Raw genomic sequence first — 25,628 nt, 5'->3', positions numbered from 1 at the left:
TTGCCTGAACTATTTCCCCTCCTCCAAGTGCCAAAATTGAAGCCCACTTCTGTCACATTTCCTCCATGAAACCTTGTTTATCCATTATAACCCATAATCATCTCCCTTTCACCTACCTTCTGCAGCACTTGTTAATACTATCTACTTGAGGACTTCCTTATTTTCTAATTATTTTATGCGCATCAAGTTTATTGGTTTGTTTGCTTGATTTTCCCTCTAGCAAGATTTTAGGCTAAATAGAGACATGGGCTACTTACTGTTCTCTTTTCTACCTCACTGTGCCACTTCTGGACCCAGCATAATTCTTGTAAGCACATAGAAGACCTAAGAAAAAAAATATTGGTGTTGACCAATCACAGGTGGAAAGGAACGTGGTGCTGAAAATTGGGCTTGAACCTAATATTGCAGAACACAGCCTAAGTGTTTTTTAGTAAACCATGATCTCAATGATCTTAGCTCTAATATGCCATTCTCTTTAAAGTAGAGCATACAGCATATACTTTAGTTGAGAATTTTACAGTAGGAGTATTAGAGTACTGTTATCAATATTATTTCAACCTGGAGATAGGAAAGGTTAGAACTACCATGCAACTTTGCTTTATACATTTGTGATAGGAAATGGCATCAGCCTCATCTTAGGTCTTAAAAGCTGCAAATGGTGGAAAGACTTTTGACTAGGCAGAGAGATCTGATTCTAATCCAAGTTTGACCATTAATTAGCCTTGTGACTTTGGGAAAGTCTTTTAAGCAACTTCAGTCTCCTTTTTCCCATCTCTGTAATAAAAGGGTTTAACCAGATAATCCCTTAAGGTTCCTTTCCACCCTTAAGATTCCACAGTTCTTGTATCAACCACGTGGATCCTTTATCATCTCTGGATATCTAAATATAGGCATCTTCCAGGACCCAACCATGAGGTTCAAAGCTCCTAAAGTGATCATAGAACAGGCGATCAGATATTACTCCGTGCAAATGTTCTGCCTATACCTTGCTGTGAAGGTTACTCCTCCTGGGCTACACTGTGAATTTTTAGCCACATTTCAACCCTGAGGTTATGTGCATTGGATTCTGCAGGTGCTGAAGATTGGTCAGAATTATTGTCAAAGACAGCTGCGCAGGGCACTGACAGTTCTCCACTGTCACGCCCTCATCTATCTTCTTGGGTAAAATCGTAAAAGCCTCAAGTGTCTGAATGAATGACTAAATTCATTCCACAAATATTTATCAAGTGTCAGGTTGTGTGCTAAGTGCTAGAGTGAAATGTGAGGGGTTTCTGATCTCTGTGTACTGTGATCCCCCTTTTAGGCAGATTGGTGTCCTCGTCCACATTTCTTCTGCCTGAAAAGCTCTTTCTGAAATCATTTACTTCTTAGGAGCATCTCAGCCAAACGTTTTTTATTTCCACCAAGGGAAATTTGGCTTCTATGTCCCCTGCTGTCAAAAAGGAATTTTATGAAGTGTTAAAATGTTTTCCCATGTCTGTAGCAGTCATTGCTGTAGTTCATCCATGGGAAAAAAAATTCCCCATAACTGCTTTAACAATGTGACAGGTTTTCTATTTCTCCTCAAAATTGTACTGATGGCTGTATTTGCCAATGCATTAAGTGCTGGAAACATTATTTCCATTAAAAAAATACCTCTTTGGTCTCAGGAAATAAATATCCAGAGAAAATAATATGTATAAAAACTTCAGCATCAAGGATGAGCACAGAATGTTCTGTTTCACAGGATGCCAAAGGTGATGGTGGAGGACACTATGCCTGCCAGAACTGAAATGAGTCTTTTTTTTTTTTTTTTTGGTATCCTTCCTTTCAGTCTCATGGAAAATATATACACTGAGTCACATCATTATGTTTTTAAAAAAAATCTTTAATAATACCAAAATGTAAGATAGAAATCAAGTCTTACACTCTGGAACAATAAAGAATTGGAGTGCATATTAAGTGAAACACAGCAATTCAGGAAAGGTATAACTTCTGGGAGCTAAAGATGAAAACTCTGTCACTTTGATATGAGCCCAGGTCTAGGACTGGACTCTAGCCACTGCCCCACATCAGGCGAGGGGAATGTGTGTTGATAGCATTGGGGTACTCTGAGAAACAGTCTCTGAGCTACACTGGACAAAATCCATGCATAAAAAAAATTTTTACAAAGATTTTTTAAAGCCAAGACACTTTCAAATTGAGGAAAAGTAAGGTGTCAGTAAAGTTACTTTAAAGCAGAGATGATGTGTTCTTGACTCTGCGTAACTGAAAGAGAAGTACAACTTAGTGTTTGTTTTCCAACCAAAGAAAATTGTACCTGGGGAGAATCATGAAAGAGTAGCCACAGACAAAGTGAGAAGATTTCTATTTAAGGAGAGAAACCACTTATGTGTGTAGACACCTTCTATAGCAAGGTAGCTGTATGACCTGCAAAGCCAAAAATAATTGCTATCTGTTCCTTTCCTTATAAAGTTTGCTAAGCCCTGTTCTAAAGGCTCCCAGAGCCAGAAAGGAGATTCAGGATGGTCTAGCCCAGCCCCCTTTGCCTTGGGATTCAAACAGATGGACACTTTCTTCAGGTCACACAGCTAGTTAGCGATGGAGCTAAGACTTGACCAACACAGGTTTCCCAACTCTCTCTTCCCCTCTACATGCAACCCCCAAAACCATGTTGTATTCATAAAAACACTCCCTTGGCCCCACCTCTGTAAGTTTCCCCTGCTGAGGCTTATTCAATGACTTTTATTTCAAAAAAAGTAGGACAGACTGGATTTTAGACAAAATGAGAAGGCTGAGGGCACACACTGAGAGAAATTGGTTCCAGCCTGGTAGACACAAAAGAAGTAGGGACCTTTTTTCCAGACACTTTGATTCTTCTGCACTGTGGCTCATGTTCTTCAATATGCTTTTGTAGAGAGGTAAATGCAGCTTCCTGCTCCATCACAACCTCCAATGTTTGGCTTGTTTGCATTGAAAATTCAGCTTACCTGCAAGTTTCAGCCAAGGGGCCCTTTAAGCCTTTCCTGGCCTCCCTTGGCACCCTCTGCAGCTCTCTTAAGCAATTCTCATCTTGAGATTCAATCATATATATGTTGTCTCCCCCAGGGACTCTGAGCAGCTCAAGGACCAGCTGCATATTTGGCCCTTTTTATCCCCGGTGTCTAGTACAAAGTCTAGCACATTACACACCCCAGAGCTCATAAGACTTTGGCCCATCATATAATGGGTATAAATACATGATTTGAAGTTGGACAGATGTAATTTCCATTGCCAACTTCACCACTTCTAAATATATGACCTTGGACAAGTAAATATTCGTCTCAGTGAACCTCAGTTTCTTCATCAATGAAATGGGCATTCATACTAGCACCTACCTCAGAGGGTCGTTGGAAAACTTAGGTAAGATAATCAGAGGTTCTCAAACTTTAGCATGCCTTGGAATCATGCAGAGAGCTTGTTAAAACAGAGTCTGTTGGGCCCCATCCCTAGAGTTTCTCCTTTGGTAGGTCTGGGGTCTGAGCGTTTGCCTTTCTAGTGAGTTCTCAAGTGATGCTGATGATGCTGGTCCAGGAGCCACACTTTGATAACTACTGTTTTAAATCATCAAGCATAGTGCCTGGCCCAGTAAGGGCTAAGTAATTAGAAATTGCCTATCACAGGGCTGGGCACGGTGGCTCATGCCTGTAATCCCAGCACTTTGGGAGGCCAAGGCGGGCGGATCACTTGAGGTCAGGAGTTTGAGACCAGCCTGGCCAACATGGTGAAACCCCGTCTCTACTAAAAATACAAAAATTAGCTGGGTGTGGTGGTGCGCACCTGTAATACCAGCTACTCAGAAGGCTGAGGCTGGAGAATCACTTGAACCCGAGAGGCTGAGGTTGCAGTGAGCCGAGATCATGCCACTGCACTTCAGGCTGGGTGACAGTGAGACTCCGTCTCAAAAAGAAAGAAATCTCCTATTACCATTATATGATTTTCATAACCATTAAGGGAGTTAGTGGAGACCCAGAGGAGATCAGGGTTGCCATTTTGAGGGTCACAAAGAAGAAAAGATCCCCAGAAACCAGGTCTGTCCTCCTGCTGCTATGTGATGACTCTTAGCATCGAGCCAACAACTGAATACAGGGCAGGCTCAATGAGTCTGGACTTGTTTCTGTTATTTGTAATGGAAACTGCAAACATACATATCACTGGTGCAGACAATTGGTCACCATGTAATTCATGCCTTCTGTCATCTATCAGGAATGGCAAAAGCTAAATTTGATTATGCACTGTTGGCAAAGGGTAAGAGAAACAAACTGAAAAACACTTCGGGGACATAGAGTGCAACTTGCCAGTACCTTTCAAAATTAAAAATTCAGGTGCTCTTTTATCTAGCCTTTCTACTGCTAAGAATTTTTTATAAAGGTATTTCTGTAAGGATTTCAGAAGATATGTTGGAAGATGTTTATAGCAGCCTTATTGATAACATACATATGAATAGATTTCCAAGATATATTAAGTGAAAAAAGCAAGGTACAGAATAGCGTATATAATATTAGCACCTTTGTGTAAGTAAAAAAGGTTTCTCATAGAAAAATACACACTGTTTGTACTATATGCCTAACCTTATATTCTGGATGGATGTGCTAGGATCTGTTAATAGTGGTTACTGGTTACCTTTAAAAAGAGAAATTGGTAGAGTTGTCAAGATGGGAAGGTAGACTTTTTTTTTTATATCGTCCCTTTTTTCTTCTGTACATACATTACTTTCATTTAGTCAGTAGGGGTAATCTAGGCAGGAGATTTATTGGATTTAAAAAGCTTAATAAATGCTATATATTTTGAGGAACTATTAGATTTATAATCTCATGTATTGCTTTACTTTCCAAAATTTTTAAATATATGCATTAATAAAGAGCTCTACAATTCCCTGGAGTATACTTGGAGTGATGCAAATCTTCAAAAGTCACTATATGCCTAATATCTTTCTGTTTTATTTGAACAATTTGATCATTTCTTGCTTGCTTGAAATTTGCTTAAAACATCCTGTTTTTTATATACTGTGATCAGTAGGCTTCTCTTTATTCTATTCAAATTCCATTCCCTAAAACAGAGGTCCCCAGCCCCTGGGCCAGTACTGTCCGTGGCCTGTTAGGAACTGGGCCACACAGCAGGAAGTGAGCACCAGGTGAGTGAGCATTGCTGCCTGAGCTCCGCCTCCTGTTAGATCAGCAGCGGCATTAGATTCTTACAGGAGCGTGAACCCTATTGTGAACCGTGCATGCAAGGGACCTAGGTTGCATGCTCCCTATGAGAATCTAACTAATGATGATCTGAGATGGAACAGTTTCATCCCCAAACCATCCTCAACCCCCTGTCCTTAGAAAAACTGTCTTCCACAAAACCATTTCCTGGTGCCAAAAACGCTGGGGATGCTGCCCTAGAAGAAACGAATATCTGGCCTCATCTAGCCAGGAAGTTCAGAAATATGATGTCTGCTGTTGGTGTTTTGGCCTCAGTTTTAAGAGGGCTGTAATGGACTCACAATGTCACATGAGGCTTTTTTTACATATCTCAAGACAAAACCCCAGAATGCCCTTTTCCTCCTCAATTTGAAATTCCGGTCCATGCCTCCTTAAAGTATGGGTTTGACCGTATTCATTCTCTGTTTCCTGGGCTTTCTGCCAGGCTGACTGCCAGCTCCTTCATGCTCAGGACCCAGAACCCAAGTGAATGTGCAGGAGTCTGTCTGGGAATCTCTTTTATAGCAGCAGCTTCCTCTTATGTGCTGTCCGACACTTACCGCTCCTCCCTTGGACTTTGTCTTGCTCCTCTGGGTATCCTGAGAGCTGGAATCACTTACTGCATTCCCTCCATTATAATTCTTCAGTCTAGAGCCAAGGCTCACCAATTCCAGCACTACATATAAAGCCTTACACTTTTCTTCTGTCCCTTCTCCCCTAGCTATTAGTATTTTAAAACAACAAAAACAAGCTGGGGTGGGAGAGGTCAACTATTTCATTTGTGTCATATGCCTTTGAAAATCTCTCATGGGCTATTCATAGAGGATTTGGGAAAATGTTATCCCTTAAAGAAAGAAAAATGTCCTCTGTACCCTGCAGAGTTGAGGCTCTAACATGAGCCCAGATAGCATTAAAAAAACAAAAACTAAGCTTGGAAGATTTGTTTGAGGTGCTTTATTTAGGCAAGCCTACTGCCTTTAAGGACTTAATCAGTTTCTCCAGATATTTGGGACACTAACTGGATTAAGGCTCTTTCACCGCTGTTTAGCTGGAACAAGGAATACAAGAGGTGCAGGGCCTGTGAGAAAGAAGGCAGTCGGCAAGACATGAAGGGAAAAGGGCTGTGTTCGTGTTCTCTGGAGGACTCTAACCTTTCTCTTTCATCTCCCATGCGTTCCTGCCCAGAGCAGGAGTCTTGTGCAGCCCAGAAATCTGAGCTTTTGTACCCAGTGGCTGCTTTTTCCCAGGGAGCTTGCTTCAGTGTGGTCTGTTCCTGGATAAACCGATGTCCTGTTCTCAGCTTTCCCTCCCTGAGAAGGCTAAAGACCAGTGCTTCTCATGATAGTCTGTAAAGTTCTCTGTCAGTAAGAAGTGTGCTCTAAACTCAGCAAATATCCAAACATTTTGGGGTGGGGAAAAGTGCAAAAAAAGTTGTTAAATTAGTCTTATGGGTTTGTTTAAAATTGGAAGAATATATACATATATGTGTGTAATGTGTGTATGCTAGGTGAGTGTATGTATCTCCACACATACACATGTGTAAGCTAATGAAAATAACCACTAGTGAGGGTTTGCAGCTGTATGGAGTGATTAACAACTTCATCAAGGCTCTGTTTATCCTGCCCTTAGGGTCATTTACAGCTGCTGGGTATACTAGGGGCTCTACTGTGATATTTAAAACTGGCATTCAGGCATACTTCTGAAGAATTTATCATTTTTAATTTTCTTATGATCCTCAAATAACCTAATTTAGGCAAAACAATTAAAACACAGAATTGGGGAAAAAGATTTGCAAAGTGGGAGGGGTAAATTTAAATTTTCTGATGGAGAGCTCTTTCAGTTGCTAAAGAAGATGTGGGAAAATATTATCCCTCAAAGAAAAAAAAATTTCCTTTACCTGCAAAACTTTTGAGTATACTTTCTTGAATAAGTGGCAATCAAACAGAATCTATGCTTTTTATCTGATACAGGATTGTGTGGGGCCTCTGGCCACCAGTCTCTAGAGCACTGAGGTGGTGAAGGCATTGGGTAGGGAGTGGGTCTCAATTTGTTCTGCCTGCAGCACAACTTCTATAAGCTACTTGTTTTGAGCAAATGCCAATGCCATCTTGTTTGCTTGTTATATCTTTCTCTGAGAAGCAAAGTTTTGAAGAGCCTGTTTAGATAGTAACTTCTTAACAGGTTTTATTGTATATAGAGTAAGTAGTATGAATTATACCAGAGAGGTAGTCAGCGGTCATCTAATTCATGGACTTCCTCTCTGGTGTTTCCTGCTATAAGCAATGAATAGTGTATTTACATCAATACCAGTAGTCATCCTGATTTATGAGCTTAAAAATATGCTGTCTTTGAATGACATTCATTAAGGCATACTCTTAGAGGTGCTTTTTCCCTAATGATGATGAATTAATGCTGATCAAAGCACTCCTCCAGAGTCCTTTTTTGTGTGTGCCCAAGAACTTTCATTTGCAAGACAAATGGCTGGTTCAGGGACAGTGTGTACAGCAATTAGAGAAGTAAAACTGGGCCATGTGAATACTGTGAGAGTGGTTTCCAAACCTGAGTTACACAGTTATTGGGGTTTTGTTGGATTTTGTTTTGTTTTGTTTTTGTTTTGCTTTTTGATTGGTATAGGGAAAAAAGTGTATAAGTTCATAAGTATAAAATTAAATCCCACTTAGTTTTACATCTAATTAATTACCCTATTGAAAAAGAATACAAGAAATTGAGAATGGCCCGGAAAATGTTGGCCATATCTCTTTGAATTCTGACTTCTTTCTGAACCCCTAATCCATATTTCAGCTCCATTTGGATGGTCTTCAGGCATCTCAAACTCAATATGTCCGAAAGCAAATTCCTTTTCTTCTTTCTCAGCCCTCCACCGGTGCTTGTTCTCATAGTTTGGGATGTGCTTCCCAGCTCCAGTCATCGTGGTACCTCCCACCCCTCTTCCTTCTCCCATGTAACAAGTCAGCTGCCTCCTCCTATCAAGTCTCCTTGTCAAATGACTGCCTGTGCCACACTCCATGCCAGAGCCTCTGCCTTAATTCATTCCTTTGTAATTTCTCCCAAGCCAATCCTACAGTATAAAGTTCCCAGTCAGAGTTAGCATACATGGTCCCTCTTGATTCATACCTAACACTAGCCCCAGCCCCAGCCCCAGCCCCACAGCTACTTTCACTCATCCTCCCACAACTCTATACCAGCCTTTGAACAGGCCACTCCTGCCTTCTGTGCCAAGCAAGCATTGCTTCACTATTTAAGACTTGGCAGAAATGTTGCCCTATTTGTGGAATGTTTTCTAATGCCACCTATCTACTTAGCTACTCTCTTCTCTTCTCTGTGTCTTCAAAGCTGTCATCTGCACCTCTCTTGCACAGGATAATTATCTGCTTGTCTTTCTTTCTCTTCTGAGACTATGATTGCATCAAGGACAAGACTGGGCCTTGATCATATACTTCTAGCAATTAATCAAGTTCCTGGTAGCTAACAGGAATCCAGATGTTTGTTGAATGAATGAATGAACTGAACTTATGCCCTGGGATATGGTAATAACGTGTTCTAAGTAACCAAGGCACTTAGCCACAAACAGGAAATATCTAATAGCACATGGCTTGAGTAGATATTAGGGGATCTCCTTTTACCCCTAAACCTGTGCACTATTGGGCCATTGGGTCCTTCTTCTTAGTTCTTTCTTTTCTATACTCCTCCAGGTGCGTTACTAGTCTTCCTTACCTTCATTCTCTCTGGCCCCTTACACGTTTTTATGAACAGATATACTTTTCTTTAGTGTTTCATTTTTATTAACAGCCTTCTCTGATTGATGTCAGAATTTTCACTATTACCACCCAAACACTCAGTCTCCACCTATATTGTCCTTTCCCCCTTAGGACTGGTGTCAGGACATCATAGTTCTTCCTCTTCTAAATGATGCCAAAGAGCTCTGTTATTATAAGCAACGAAGCCCATTACTCTTTAATAACCTCTTGATCACCACCCCTGCCAGCCTAGATTTGGGGCTGACTGTTCTGTGTTGCCCCTACAGAAGGCAGCTGAAATTCCCAATGATCCCAGCCTGTGTACAGACAAAACATGCAGAAAGCCCCGGCGATCCACCGGAACAGGTTCTCTCCTCTGCTGGCTGTGCTGCAGGACAGCCAACTAGAGCACTAAGGATCAGTGGTCAGCTGACGGCTAGCACTTAGAGCAGCCCCAGATGTTTAGCCTGGAGTTTAGTTCTTCCAGTTGAGGTTGAGGAGGGAAGCCACATGTGCCCAAGGAGAGTATGAGTCAAACTGAAGGCAAATCCTCCTGTTAAAATTGAGTCAAATAAATTCATCATGTGACATGATGACAGGTTTTGCTAAATAAGGAGATTTGGGGTTGGGATTCTCCTGAAGTGGAAAATAGTAAAAATATTAATAGCAAAAAGATAAAAGCTCTCTGTGAAAATCAGCCATAGATTGAGAAGTAGTTGTTCATCAGCATAGAAAAGTATTCACAATATTGTAAGTAAATGGAATCTGCTTTTTTCCTTTTGCTCTATCATACATTTATTTTGTGTGCTAATTTAAAAATTATGGCACCAAGTGTTGTTCTTCTGTGGGGATTACTCTATTGCTCTTTGACATTCTTTGGACACCAGAAGATTTGGAAGAGCTTTGATGTCCTTTTTTATAATAGAGCCTTGGGAATCACTTATGAAAGATTTATGTTGATGGGGTGTTAGAATCCTTGAGAAGCTAATTTTAACTGTGCCTTCTTAACTAAAAATTTAGAAGTTCAGGTTTAATCATATGATTAATTCAGTGCTTTAATTTCCTTAATCTCATGCTTACTGGATCAATAACTGTTTAAGCAAGATTAAGTCTACAGTTAGTTGGCTCCACCCGTAATACCCGCTACTAAGAGCCCATGCCTTTGTCTATGTAGTTTTGTTCATAACCCCTCAACATTTACCAGTCCAGTAGCACCAGGCCTGAAAGCAGCAGAAGTACTAAATTAAGTCAAGATGATAGAGTTAGAACTTCAAGTGGTTTGGGAGCCAGAGGGCGGGGAGCCTTGTGAAAGTGATAATGGAATGTGATCATGAGGAGCTATGGAGGGCGCCATATAGTGGTTGAAATAAGACCTGCATTCCAGTGCCGCTGGTTGGGTGAGCTTTGGTCTGTCTTGAGGTAGAGGCTGTGGTTCCTGTTCCCTGCCAGAAGGCTGGAGGGCTGGCTGCAGTCAGTGCAACAGGTGGAGAAAAAGGAGCCAAGGAGGAAAAATGACCCCCTGAGATTGAGGGGAGATATGGCACGGCTATTCATTGTCCCAACTTGGAACTTGGACACGATAATGTCTTGAGAGGACTGTGATTGAGTCCTTGAGATAGAGACCAAAAGAGAAAATGATATATGTTTGGCTCTTCCTCGTTCAGCCACTTCTCCCTGGCTTCACTTCTCTGCACCCAACCCTGGCATTACTTTGTCTGCATATCTGGATGCCAACACCAGTGTCTATATATCTATAGATCTAGGTATATAGATAGACCAAATCACATATTGAAACAACAGCTAAAGAATGCTTGGAAGTAGATGCCCATGTCCTTCTCCCAGTCATACTTAGAATTTGTTTTAACCTAAAGTTATGGAGACAGACTTGAAGGGAGACATCCCCAACCTTGCTAAAATGTAAGTACGAAAGGCACAAATTGGATGGATATTGATGATGTTGTTTCTATTGTGACATCATCCATAGACTCCTAGTGTCTTTGCTTTGCCTCCCTATAGTGATCACAACATAAATTACTTGTCTTGTTTGACTTCCTTGTTCACCAAAGTTGAGCAGATTGTGGCCGTTTTCAACGCTTCTACCAGACAAAAAGCTTGGGACCATTTCTCGAAAGCCCAGCGCAAGAACATAGACATTTGGCGAAAGCATTCTGAGGTTGGTGATTTTATTATTACTTTTTAACCACCATCACACAGCTGGATTGGCAGAGAATAGCATGGCTGCAGCCATGATGGTTTCTGTTACAGTGGGCAGTCCGCCTGCCATTGTCTGATCTCACTGTCAGCTCCAAATGCAGCTGAGATTTGTTCCTTGTCCAGAAAAGCAGCTGACTTAACACTTAGGGAACACAGTGTTTTTCTCCCCTGCAACGGGAGAAAATACTTTTTCTCATTCATAGTAAAGATTTCAGAAATAAACCAAGACACTTTCCCTAGAAAATTATTTTGAAGAAAAATGGAACTTACAATAGAAAACTGGCTTTTAAATACAGAGAGTTTTTTTTTTTAGTGTTCTACGTGATGATGACAGTTTGCTCTTCGGACAAGTATGCCTTTCCGTCCATATTTTCTCATCATAAGCAACATCTTAGTCCCCTATGCTAGCCATTAAGTCCTATTACACTTCTCTCCAGAGCCAATGTTGTAAGGGGAATGAATATCTAGGCCAACTGGGTCCACCCATCAGCAACCATGCATGTGTGAAGTGAGTATCTACCCTCCAGAGAACAGTCTAGAATTTGACCTTGCCACTTAGAAGGACCAAAATGTGTCATTAGTCATTGGTCATCCAGCTGTTATTTTTAACTCCACAGAGTAGTGTACGCTTTGAACCTGTAATTTAAAAGTAAGTATACTGTCTTTGCTTCTTTTTTTTTAATGAAAGAATGTTTTTCATTTCGATGCCTCTCCATCTCTAGCATGTTAATATTAAAGTTCTCTAAATGACATTCCCCTCTTTCAAAATCCCAAACTTATGGAAGGTAAGGTTTATTTATTTAATGATTTTGGCTCACACTTGTAAAATAAGTATTTTATATAGAGTTTGAGGAATCACAAAGTACTGTGGTATCAATCATTTGGGTAGCATTTTAAGTGCCCATTAACTAATGCTAAATTACAGTTGAATACCAATAGCACGAGATGTAACATCCACATGAATACCAAATGAATTCTTTATTATCACTGTTATTATAGTGAATACTGAATGACTTCACAATAATGCGACACTTAAAATGCTAGTGCAATTTATTGTTAAGGACATTTTTTATTTTGTTCACTAATGCCTACGGTGGTTGGTGACTGATACAGTTCTGTTTTTCTGTTCAGGATTATGAGTAAGGAAGAGGTGGGATTTCTCTTTAATTTTTCAGGGGCCAGAAAAATGAAGGGTGCTTACCTGATGTTCTCCCTAACTCTGACTTAAGACCCAGGTCAAGGTTGATTTTCAAGATTAAAAAAAAAAAAGAGTCCTCTGTTTGTGATGCAGTATACAAACTGAGGGTTATGAAAACACAAATTGGAGTCCATAAACTATGATTCAGATTTGGGAATGATCAGTCTGTGAATTGTTTATTTCTTCACATAAAAACCAAACATGATTAAAAGGAATGTTGAGAGAAAGGCTGGTGGCCTGCTGCCGAATAAACCTGAGCATAAAAAGGCCATCATTAGAATGTGAGTGTCAGCAAATGTCACATATTGATCTGAATCACACTTCCCGCCATGTCTGCCTCAACTTCTCACCTTCGCTTAACCCTGCCTCCTCCGCATGGGTGCAGTGGGGAGCAGGATGTGTGAAGGCTTCCACGCAGGTCTAAGGAAGCCTGCTTGCTTTGTTTCGTACTAGGAGACAGAAATGATGCTCCAGAAGGACAGATGGAGTGCAGCTGTCAAAGGTGCTCCTGCGAAGGGGCTTTGTGCCTTCCTGCTACTTTCCCCACCTCTTTTGATATACATTAGGCCACAGAATTCTAAATTAGCTGTGATTTTCTCTTGCATGTTGCTTAATTGATTAAATACCAGTTGGTAATTTAACATTGTGGATGATTTCTCAGTTGCGTATAAGCTTAATAATTGGCTTGATTTTTTCCCACATTCCCATGTACAGCATCTGTTAATTATCTGCAACACCTCCACAGATTTATTAGAGTGTACTAGTGATTTAATGCTGAACCAGAGGCACCCTGTGGAAACACCCTCAGCTTTTTTTTCTCAATTTTTTTTTCTTTTTCACCACCCTTTCCCACAAGAACAACTACCATATGACCGTTTGTCATTAATCGCAGGGACTAAACAACAGTCCCTTTCAGCCTCATTTATTCTTTCCACCTGACTTTTCCTTGTTTCAACTGTTAAGCCACCTCTTTGGGAATTGGGCTCTTTGTCAGTAGAAAAATTAGCTGTCCACAGCCTAAAAATTTCCCCACTAATCACATGTGACACTCGCCTCCAATGCCTGATGGTGTTATTTAAGATGGAATTGGCACCTCTTTTTTCTGGGTGGCATAATCAAATAAGGAGGCCTTGTCTGCCTTCCCTCTGGCCTCTCAGGGCTGCCTGTGATTGGTGCCCCTGCACCCCACCTCGGACCTTGTCTCTCTGCTTTCTCCCTTCCCTGTCCTCTGCAAGGGTGATTCCCAGGGTACAAAGTTGACCATTCAGATGCTGTTAGCAATAATTACTTTCCTCTCCATCATGCTGTAGTTAAAATCTGTGAGCTAAGGAGAGAAAAGAATTGAGAAAACCCATAACATGGACTGATATGTGCATGTCCATCAAATGGGCACTGGAACCATGTTTAAAGTCATGCCCCTAATAAATTAGTTGTAGTAATTTAGTTTTATTATTACTCATATGTTTATTGATCATAACATGAAATTATTTTAACTATTTGATTTTTATTTAGAGACTTTACAGAGGGAAAAAGTATAATGGAGGCTTTCCCCTGTTTTAAGTATTTCTGAAGATAGTACATGTAAGAGAACAGAATGAATAAGGAAGGATTCACAAATATGTAATAAACAGCTTGATACAAAATAATAATATAAATACTTAGCATAAGTGATTACAATGTTCTGATTTTAGGCACAGTAGTAAGAAATTTCCTGTGTAATTCTTTAATCTTTACAATGAGTTTTCACATATGCTACTACATCCAAACAGCCTTGTATTATTATTCCTCACTTGTGAGTGAATAGACAAAGTCTCAAATAAATAACTTGATTGTGGTCACTCCCCTAATAAGTGGAGAAAGTAAGATGTGATCTTAAGATCTGTGGCTCTAATTTATGTGATGCTAAAGCAACCATTGCAACAAAAACAATAACCCCAACATGACCATGTGCAACACAAAAGAAAAGGCATCTGTTTGTGTTTTGTTCCCTAACATCTTACTAATTTTAAATTTTGGATATCTGAATGGTGTGTGTGTGTGTGCTTATGTGTGTATGTGATCACACATGGGCACATACACACATGCAAGGGCACTATGTTTGCATGAGAAATAATAATGTCCAGCATTATCAACTGAGCAAACCAAGTGTCTGGCATGATGCTAAGTATTGTACATGCATTAACTCATTTCATCCTCAAAACTATTTTTAATCATAATATTCTAGTGAGCAATTTAGGTTAATAGAGATGAAGAATCCTTCCTAATGTCACACCATGTGGGTCAGTGGTAGAACAGTCCATTTTAAAATTTCACTGTTCATGTTCTTAACCATAATTTCTAAGTCCTTACTGTACATGTGCCAGCCATGTAACAGGTATTTCTGTGTAATCTTTGCAGCCCTATTAGGTGGATGTTATTATCCCCTTTGTACAAATAAGGAAATTGAGACTCAAGAGAGATTAAATTATTTGCTAAAGAGCCCTAGTCATGGGTGAGCAGGGATTAATCTAAGCCTGACCTCGGTCTCCCCTCTACCCCACACCCCTCAGAACCTCCTTTAGGTTAGGTGAGGCTATATTTGGGAGATAAAAGCTTTGGATTCTGAATGTTAATATGCCAGTCATATATACCCAAAGACCATTGGAGAAAGCCATATGTGTTTGTGACTCTGACATTTGTGTATCCTCTACTTGCAGGAGCTTCGGAATGCTCAAAGTGAGCAGCTCATGGGCATACGCCGCGAAGAAGAAATGGAAATGTCTGATGATGAGAACTGTGACAGCCCTACAAAAAAAATGAGAGTCGATGAATCAGGTAATGCCGATAACTGCCACAGACCCATGAGGTATCATAATGATCTTCCAAATCTCAGATGGGGAATAAGTATTGGGAAATGGCCCTATAACTCACTTTTATTTGAATTATACTAAACTTTCGTCTATGAGTGACTCTACTTTTTATTAATAGAACTTTAAACTCCTTCTTGGGAACAGAGTGATTGCTCCAGTTATTTCTCCATACATAGATCTGGGGCCATTAAGCTTTTTTCAGGGATATTTGCCTATTTCCATGAAAATCCTTTTCCAGAGTACGGCAGCCACAGCTGATGCTAAAATATGGATAAAATTTGATTTTAGTCAGTGTACTTCTTACATGGGAATTGTTTAATCCCTGAAGAAGCTTTCTAGCTTCTGAGCCAAGATGCTGGAGAATTAGACTTCTTTTCCCATAAATCTTCTTTCACCTAACCTGTAATTAAAAGGCTGGCCCCATTTGTTACCAAGCTAGGGGTGTCACTCCTTAGGTTGTAAAAAGAAGAGAAGCTTAGAGAGAACCTTGCTTTGTGTGCTCTGTCTAATGGGAGCTGCTGATTTAAAACGCTCTCATTGAATTATATATGAATCCATTGGTATTGTAAAAACAGGCAAGGGAAAAGCTCATTCAAAACATGAGACACCAAGGGAAACTGCTTGTCTGATTGGAAGGGTATTGTCCGAAGGACCTAAGAAGAACCATAATTGCCATCATTCCGAAAAAAGAAAATTACAGAGATGGTATAGATTTGATCTGTCTCCTCATGTGTACAAGTGAATAAAACACACACCTGTTAAAGACTTTTTAACAGAAAGATTGCAGGTGACCAGGAATCGAGGATCTTTGCTAATTTATTAAGAAGCCAAAATCAAGATTCTAAAAGGATCAGGTCACCAAGACTGCAAAGTGGTCAGGATGCTCTGTTTCTCCAGGGCTGTAGAAGAGAATGTAAGGGGTGCGAGTGATGATCATAAGAAAAAGCTTCTGCCTGCAGGCATATAGAGAAAGGGCTTTAATTTCCTTAAAGCAATGGTTCTCAAAAGCGTGGTTCTCAGTCCAGTAGCACCAGCATCATCTAGAAACTTATTAGAAATGTAAGTTAGCAGGCCCCACCCAAGACCTACTGAATGAAAAACGTCTAGTGGCTACAGGGGTGTGGGGAAGTGAAATCCAGCAATCTGTGATTTAAGCCCCATAGGAAATTCTGATGCATGCCAAAGTTTGAGAACCACTGCCTTAGAAACTTTCGCTTTCACCCTCAAATTCATTCATTTTGGCTTCTTTCAGAAGCTTAACATACAAGTAGGCACCATGCCACTATTTTCTGAAGCCATATATCCCTTGTCTGAAAAATGAACCCAGCACTTATGTGTCAATGATGTATGTCTCCTGCTAAGCCCAGATCAGATTCCTCAGGACTGCTTTACTCTTGGGTTTGTTTATTTGAGGAGACCACCTTCCTCACAGGATTTCTATTCTACAAACCTTCACATAGCAAAAGAAGGGAGCAAGGATTTGTGTGAATTTCTTAAGTTCAACAAGATCTTCAAATAAAGAAATAAACTTTTTTTTTTGTCAAAAGCGCTTTCATCCTTTGTGAAGCTTCTGGATGAGAGGCAAGTTGACATGAAAGTTGGATTCTTAATATCCTGACAAGGTAGGTGTAGGAGAAAAGAATTGCATCAGTCAGAAATTCTCATTTGAACCTGTGGCTTTTTGTTTTGTCTTGGTGATGTTTCTTTTTAAATAACTTGTCAATTTCCCAAGTAAGAATTGTGTGTAATTTCATAGTCTGCTTAGGGTAGGGCCAGAATAATGATGACTGAACAGTATGCTCACTGAGGAGGTCTTGCGGCACGTACATGCCTATAGGATCGGGGCCCAGCCTCTGCTGCAGAAGCATCAATGGAGATGTGATCCCCCGACACCTCTCTCGGTTTATTCCCCAGGCGTCTGATGAGAGCGTGAAGTAGAGCCTGAACTTTTAAAAAAAAACTTTCACCAGTCTTGCTACTTGGTCAGCAGAATTAATGAGCAAAGTGCAGGGCATGTTGTGTACCATGTTCTGAGGGAAGAGATGAAAGAACCGGAGTTCAAATGCCAGGTCCCGAGGAGTTCAAAGTCTTTTCGTGCTTTTCAAAATGAGATGGACCAAAGAACGTGGCATGTGGTTTCTGAAGAAAGCACAGGACTGATTAAAGGCAAAGGAAGGCAACTAACTTTTTTATTCCACGGGGCCCTGAAGATCTGGCCCAAAGGCAGGCAGTTGTTTTTCTTTCAGCCCTGCATATTTGGGGACACAGCCTGACAGCAAGAATTCCCATCTGGTCTTTTGTTCAAACCTCAGACAAATCCCTGCTAACTTTTGCTTGAAGCGGGGAGGATGGAGGCCATAGACCGAGGGAAACACCTTCCAGCGGTATCTTCTTAGGTGACACATCACTTCTTTTTAGGTACACATTTGCATCTGCCAGTCACCTACATAGGAGCAGTCCTCTCAAAATGTAGCACTCTAATTCACTAACAGGGGAATTGCCAGTGCTGAAATGGAAGTGAAATTCTCCATCGTTTAAGGAATCCCCTGCCAATTTCCTCTCTGCTAAAACAGTGGGATTTTGCTTCAGACCTCCTGGGTAGTAGCTGACCCAGGAATTCTTGGAAATTCCAGAAGAGAATATCCTTCAGTCGTCACCTGCCTGTGCCAGGAGGAGAGGCTGAGGCTGCACCCACTGCAGGGTGCTCTGTCTCTGATCCCCCAGGGCCAGCTTTGCTTGTCGTCACCTCCATACTAAGACAAAAAGTACCCTGTAATGGGTTTTATTTTGTGGGGCAAGGAGGAGATGGAAAGAATTGACTTGTTTGGTTTTTAGGAGAGGCACAATTTATTGTGTAAGGACTTATATGATACCTTGGGTTTACTTTTTAAAAAATAATCAAAATGTTTCAATATATCTCTGCTTTTTGGTTATGAGGAATATTTCATTGTACTTTTCTTTTTACTATATATAGTAATTTGCAATATATCTTTGGCTATAATTCTGCAGTACCTACAATAGAATTCTGGGTGGGGTTTTCACTCTTCATCAGTTGAATCTTAAAGGGGAAAAGGAGTTCACTGGAGCAAAACTAAGATGCTGATAAACATGAAAATGAATTTTGTTAATAAATTTGAAAATAATGACAGATTTATTGAAGTATTCATTCTAGAAGATCGGCATCCTGCTCTGAAGCCTGTGAAGATAATTTTTGATAAAAATTCAAATTTATTGTTGTTTAGTCTGCCTCCTACTGAAATGAAGCCAGACTTTAAAATCCGGATCTGTTCTTCCTTTTTCTCTTTCTCTCTCTCTTCCTCCCTCCCTCTCTCTCCCTCTCTCCTTCTCCCTTACCCTTTTCCACTCCCTTCCTCCCTCTCTTCCTCCAGGTTGACTCTGTGGGGTGGGATAGTGTTCACAAGAAATAAAAAGGAGAAAGGAAAGAGGAAGCCTGTCCTAGATTGTAAGGCCTCAGATGGCAAAACCCGATACGTTTTAGTATTGTGAGAGTTAATGAGTCAATGCATGTAAGGCACTTCTGACTTTACTTACAGTGTTGAACATCTACTAAGTACTCAATAAATGTTAACTCTGCTTGTTATCTTAGTCATCCTCCAACACCTGGCCCTGGGCCTTTCCCCAAGTACGTAATCAATAAAAGTCTGTGGACTTCAATTCATATTCCCCTTCTTCTGATCTTGATGTTTTCGATGCCTTTGTCCCAGAAGTTGATAGGAGGATGATAACCCTGAGAACATTTGCTCTAATTAAATTGAAATGGCAAGTATTAAAGAGGCATGTTCAAACAAAATGTTCAGAACTTTATACATACAAAATTCAGTGTCACATGGCAAACAGGCCATGGCCCAGAGAGCTGTAACCTAGCATTGTTTTGATTATCTACATTTTGTATGTTCAAGGTGCTATGGACCCAGGGGACACAGAGTTAGTTATATACAGGGTACCCAGTTCTCTAGGGTATAAGACTCATTTGAAAAAAGTGTTTTAAGTTAAAAATATTAGGGATGTCCTAAAGCCGGTAAAATAAATTTATTATAAACCAAAATGAACATCACTACATAGTGTATGTACCTCACCCAATATTTGATGAGTGTACTTTGAACACAAATTTTAGAAGAGTAAAACTTAAAAAGTCCCTTGGTCAATAGACGGTCATTATACCTTTCCATAATACACAAACAAATGTTTTTGGATTTTAACTGCATTTCATTTAAACTCTGAGCTCCTTATAGGAGCAGACACTCTAAATTATGAAGAGTGTTTTCTGAGTTGTCAATTTTTCATGAAAATTCACCACAACATAGGTACAAAGGAATTTTTTTTTTTTTTTTTTTTTTTTTTTTTTTTTTTTTTTTTTTGAGATGGAGTCTTGCTCTGTCACCCAGGCTGGAGTGCAGTGGCCTGATCTCGGCTCACTGCAAGCTCCGCCTCCTGGGTTCACGCCATTCTCCTGCCTCAGCCTCACCCTCCTGGGTTCACGCCATTCTGCCTGCCTCAGCTAAGACTACAGGCACCCACCACCATGCGTGGCTAATTTTTTGTATTTTTAGTAGAGACGGGGTTTCACCGTGTTAGCCAGGATGGTCTCGATCTCCTGACTTCGTGATCCGCCCACCTCAGCCTCCCAAAGTGCTGGGATTACAGGCGTGAGCCACCACGCCTGGCCCAGAATTTTTTTTTTTTTTAATTTCACTGAGAATTCAAACAAGGACTTTCCAAATCTTTCAGCCACTAAATCAAATTAGGAACTCATAATTAGGTTCAGTTGGAACTAGCAGTATCAGCCTATCTGAATAGTTATATAGGTAGCTGGAAGCTTTATGTTAAAAAAAAAAAAAAAGTAATAAAAGTAATAATAATAGGGCTCTCTGACCATCCCATTGATTTCTTTGAATAGCAGGACAACCTGTTTTTTCTGATGAAGTATTTTCTGGGTGGTACTACTTCTGAAAGATCCTTAAAAATGCCCATCAGGAAGATTATAATCAGGCACAAGCTTAAGAAGAGGCTCACTGCTACCCCATCACCAGCCAGGCACAGAAGAAGGAGAGGGTTACTAAATACCAGACCAGGGTGCAGCAGCTGACTGAAGGGGCCAACTGCAAGGGGCTCTGTCATTCACACTGGTAGAAAATTCCTTTTAGGAAGCACTGAATGTAACTGAAAGCAGGCTCACCCGAGATTGGCTCAGAACTTGGCAGAGGGACAAGAGAATTCAGACACTGAAAGTGAGATGGCTCAGTCTGAGGCCACATGCCAGGATCTGAGCTCCGGGCACCAGCAGACCCCAAGGGCAGGGGTGTCTGTGTTGAGTGGAAGCATAGAAGGATAAAGCTGTTTTCACATGTAATGACAGCCAAGGGCACCATCTCCTGAAAGAGAAATAGACCAGTGGGGTGTGTCCATCACTGACCGCTGAACTAAAGACAAGCATTTTCTCTTCTGGGAACCCAAGGGGGCCAAACAAGGAAATGTGATGAATCAGAACTAATGTGGCTTAAAAATGATAAAAGAAATCTTGCAAGGTAGACTGAGTAGCCTGCTTTCTTCCTAAACTCTAAACAGAGTTTCATTTGCAAAGGAGCCAAGGCTTTCCTGTTTCTTTCCTTTTTTTTTTTTTCTTTTGATCTTGCTAATCTTGCCCAAGGAATTCAAGTAAATGTTTATTTTGGGTGGATTTTTAAGTTCCCTAATTTCATGTGCAGTTACAATTCCCTTTCCATAATGGATATGCTTCTGAAAAGTGTAGAAATTTTTTTTTTTGTAAATTGCTTCACCTTTTAGATGCAAGAAAACAGATGCTATTTAAATTGATCCTGTCGCAGAAGATTCCATTTCAATGGAAGCACTCCTTCTGCCCAACCAGACTGTGTTTGTTTTGTAAATTCACACTTGGAGCCTAAACTGTCTTTAAGCTTAGCCCCTTTATAATCCTATTTTTATGTAGCACCTATCAATGCCATGATTCTTGACATCTCTCTCATATATGCACAAACTTTCCATAATCTGGTATTTTATGTAAGATTAATCTGTGTTGCTGACATTGGTGTCTACGGGACCAAGGACTTTCTCTAATACTCTTAACTACTCAACTGTGCCGCACCTCCATGAAACTTAGTTGAGGCCTAGCTGAAGTTCTTAATCCATACCTGTTTGATCCTAGCTTAGACCTGGGTGGGGTCTCCACAAGGTTTCCTGCATGACAGCCCAGCATGTTCCCAGCTCCTGTCAGGCCCTGGCGTCTTGCTTAGTGCTGTGAGTCCCTTGAGCCTTGTGGAGGGCTTGAGCTGATGGGCAGTTGGCAGGGAGAGGAGAAGAATGAGCAAATTAGCAACCAATCTTCAGAAAGGGAGAGCCACCGAGGCCTTGACCTGGGAAAGGTTAAGACACATGGCCAGGGAGCAGTACAGGGTCACCCCACTGCTGCCTGTGTGCAGCCCAAAGTGCCCTGATGCTTATTGACTGCCAGGAACACCATTATCTACATTACAGTTTATTATGTGTTCTGGGCATTTCATTCTGGTAAGGTTTGATGCAGGATCATTACATAGGAGAGTGGATTCAATCCTGTTTTGTAGCAGGCTTTAAGGACACTGAGGGAATATTTATGTAATAAGATGCAAAGTTGCTATGGAAAATACTATAGCAACCTAACGTCTTACCAGAGCCAAGCAGCCACTTGTAACAGCAATCTAAATTTACATTTATTTTAGTGTCATTTTATCGACACTCTTAGTATCTTATTCTGACAGGATGTTAAAATATGTTTTCAGCTTGCATTTGAGCAAAATTAACACAGTGTTGTTGGAATTTAAGTGCGGTTTGCACAACTTCTAGAAAAAATCGGGATATTTTTTGAAGGAGTTTAGATGACAGAATCTGGGCAAGTTTGTGAGCTTTTTTTGTTGTTGTTGTTCTTTCCTAAACACAGGAGAGAATTCTTCAGTAGAATTTATTCCTGATTTTCCATTTTCATTTATAAGCAATACGCAGGAATCTCTGATTTTGAAAAATGGATTATCCTTTACAACATCGATGAATTTTGTCAAATGCTCACCTGTGATTCTAGCAGATACTTATAGAAAACACTTTCAGTAGGTCACCTCATTGCGCTCTAGCAGCATGTAACATTTTAAAAAATAAAAGTTGTTTTTTGAATAAAAATAATACCTGGTCATTTTTGAAAACCTAACAACTAAGAATAATGAATAAAGAAGAAAACAAAATTGTGTTATAACATTACAGAAGAATGTTTTGGCTTCTAATTTATTTCTTTTGCACAGTTAACTACATAAGTATTTTTCCGTGTATTTTTTAAGGCTCAGTAATAAAATTCTACATGATTTTGGTTTCAGACAAGAGTCCTTGTGTAACAAGTAAGCCTTTGTTAAAAGTTTTCTTTTTATATATTAATGGAATAGAAAATAGAGAACAAATAAGTTGTATTCTTCCTGGATCATAGGCTCTTTCCTGTGGACCTTTGAGAGATGAAGCTAAAATCTTTGAGCTGGTCAGGGTAGATTCCTGAGGTTATTAAAAGCATGGTAACTGGGCCAGACCTTCCAAAGGCATCTTTTAGGTCCCTTGAATGTGAGTATGGCAGAGAAGCTATATATATGTAGGCCAGTTGGTAGTGGAAAAATAGTATCTATTGATTTTCTTCTCTACCTCTCCATCTGAAATCTTGAAGTGTGACTGTAACATTGTTAAAGTAGGACACTGGCCAAAAGAATCAATACTAGGCCATATTAAAACATACACTGTTACCAGCCTCTTAGCACAGTGATGTGCTGTTTATGAACATCATTGTCCTAATTCTCCTCTGCTTTTATACTGTATTGTTCATCAAAACACAGTAGGTGACATAAAGCTATTATACCTTGACTCCTAACACTGTTGCACATGAGCTTCGTTAATCAAAGACTTGAAGATGCTAGGGATACTGCATGAACACAGAAAATGAAGACAGGATGATGTCTTGTAGAATTCTAGTAACCATAGGTAGTTAAGAGCCACATAACTAATTTAAAAAGTAAGTACTTCCTTCCCTTTCTTGGAAATTCTACTTGCCATTATATGATACTTATACTTAGAAGCCCTGGAAATTGAAGTTTATAGGAAATTATTATTACAGTAAGCTCTCCCACATCTAAATGGCTTAGAGACCCTTCTCTTTCACTTGACTGAATGCTCTTGATATCAAAGAGGGTGCAAGAGCTCAGCAACTCTTCTCCCCAGTTCCAGTACACAATGTGTGAAGCCTTCTAGGAAGTGGCTAGAGAAAGAAAATTTTATTTTAGACTCCCATCACTAGCAGAGAAGTAGGAAGAAACATTTCTGGAGCGAAAGTTACAAGACAGAGTCTATTAATTGTAGTATTTCCGGCAGGGCATTGCAGGGTCTTTAATGAGCCCCCTTTAAGTTCTAGAGCTGCTGTGTCCCAAAGGCCCTTGCTTTCTACTTGGGGCATGCTAGTCATTGCAGCTCAAAGCAGTTACCTCAATTTTTCGTTCTCAGAATTAGTTTAGAAACATCTAAACATTGAACACTAGGGTATTGGTTAATTAATGGTATATCCATGAGCAGTCTTGAAGGAAACCATGGTTTAGACTATATAATGGAATGAAAGAAGGTTCTCAATATGTTGTGAAGTGATAAAAGCAGTTACAAACCAGCATGGATAATTCCAATTGTGTGTGTATGTGTTATATTCACAATTTATGTTAGAGGAAAATCTGTGAGGATATAGGTCAAAATATTCAGACTGATTATCACCAGATGGTGTAATTACAAGTGATTTTTGTTTTTTTTTTTCTGTGCATTTCAAAAATGTCCTCAATATATGCATGTATTTTTTAAATAATTAAAACTACAATAAATATTAATTTATTAATTACCTAGGAGAATCTATGAAAAAATTCATGTTGATTGAGGAATACTCCCTAGACTTTTCCAGTCATTCTGGAAAGTCAAGAATAGTAAGGAATAGTAACTAGTATCAGATAATGATAGTTTATTGAATTGCCTTCTTTTGCTTTAAATTAGGGAATTTCCACATTTAACTCACTGTAATATGCTTACCTTCCCAGACCACATAATCTTATAATTTCCTATTCTAAGAGCTAATCATATTGGTATAAATATTAAATAATGGATCCAAGAAATAATTCAAGTTCTAAACCAGGCAGAAATGTTGAGTTCTTACCCGCAGAGAGATTGGCAATGATGAGAAGTTACGTTATTTACCCAAGATCGTAAGTGGAAAGTCTAGAGCTCAATACTAGCTTTCTCCTTTTCAGGTTAATGACCCTTTTATGGCACCACTGAATTTTATGGGAAAAGGACTCCAGAATCTCTTTCAAATGCCTTCAGTGATACCATAAGAGTCAGTAACCAAATAAAATCAACCAAGGATTTTGAGTGCCTGCAGTGTACATGGTGCCATAATGCCTTTTGGAGGCAAAGGTAGCCTGGAGATGCTTATTACCTTAAAATGTTAATCCAGACAAAGCCGACTGGGGCTTCTGCTTGGTCTTCCCATCATTTTCGTATTTTCCCACTAACTAGAAGGAGATTTGCTTCAACATAGGCAACGCACCCAGCAAACTCTTTTTAAGCCCATCCCAACAGAAATGCCACCCTTAAAAAATATTCTGGAAATTGGTACCACCCATTTGCTAATTGAATGACATTTATTTCCTGAAAGCAGAGTCTGCTGTATGGCTTTAGACAAGAAAAAGAAGAAAAGGAAATGCTTTGAAGAGGTGAAGTGCATAGGGATGTTCACTGCTGTGTTATGTGTTTCCTTTGGTAACCATAAACACTGTCACAACCCATGTTTTCCATTTCGTAAGTCCCCAGAAAGATAAAGAGAAAAATGAAGACATTCCTCAAACCTCAGGCACATGCTTGATGGTTGATCTGAAATGATCTGAGCTACAATATCAGCCCTTTGATTTCCCATCTCATCCCGTGTTTTCTTTGCACCCCCAGAGTCTGGGAGAGCCTACCTGAGGATCACCAGTTTATTGATTCACCATCTAATTTCAAGACTTATTGAAGTGCCTCTCCCTGTTTCTCTGTTCCTGAGGCTTTTCTTTATGAGATGTGCCTCTCAATATAGCTTAAAAATAAGAGTCTGAGGGACCTCATCTACAGTAATTTCAATCTTCTTGAGATTCACAGACTCAGGCAAATTCTGATCTTGGAAGTAATATGTCTTCTCCCTTCCGCCAATGTCCTAAATTAATGAGAAAAATGAATTTTTGGTACCCCCAAATAATGATCAGTTGAGCTGCTGAATAAATACCACAAGTTTATATTGGATACTTGTGATTTTTTTGTGATTACAAGTTTTCAGGCACAACTTAATCTACAACAT

The 25,628-nt window shown here is 39.9% G+C and overlaps 1 protein-coding gene across 23 annotated transcripts in view; it reads left to right on the top strand.

Moving 5' to 3' along the window:
* The window catches only part of ENOX1 (ecto-NOX disulfide-thiol exchanger 1), a 570,778-nt gene that overhangs the window by 447,373 nt on the left and 97,777 nt on the right, over positions 1-25,628 (top strand). For all 23 annotated transcript variants that reach the window (XM_063650813.1, XM_063650807.1, XM_063650809.1 and 20 more), the window contains 2 exons: positions 11,032-11,138; positions 15,074-15,191. In XM_063650813.1, coding sequence (XP_063506883.1) covers positions 11,032-11,138; positions 15,074-15,191 — 225 coding nt within the window. The remainder of the gene's footprint in view (positions 1-11,031; positions 11,139-15,073; positions 15,192-25,628) is intronic.

This window comes from Pongo pygmaeus, chromosome 14 (genome assembly GCF_028885625.2).
Source record: "Pongo pygmaeus isolate AG05252 chromosome 14, NHGRI_mPonPyg2-v2.0_pri, whole genome shotgun sequence".
NCBI classification, from domain to species: Eukaryota; Metazoa; Chordata; class Mammalia; order Primates; family Hominidae; genus Pongo; species Pongo pygmaeus.
The sequence above is the reverse complement of the archived record's forward strand: the minus strand, read 5'-3'. Positions and strand labels throughout refer to the sequence as shown.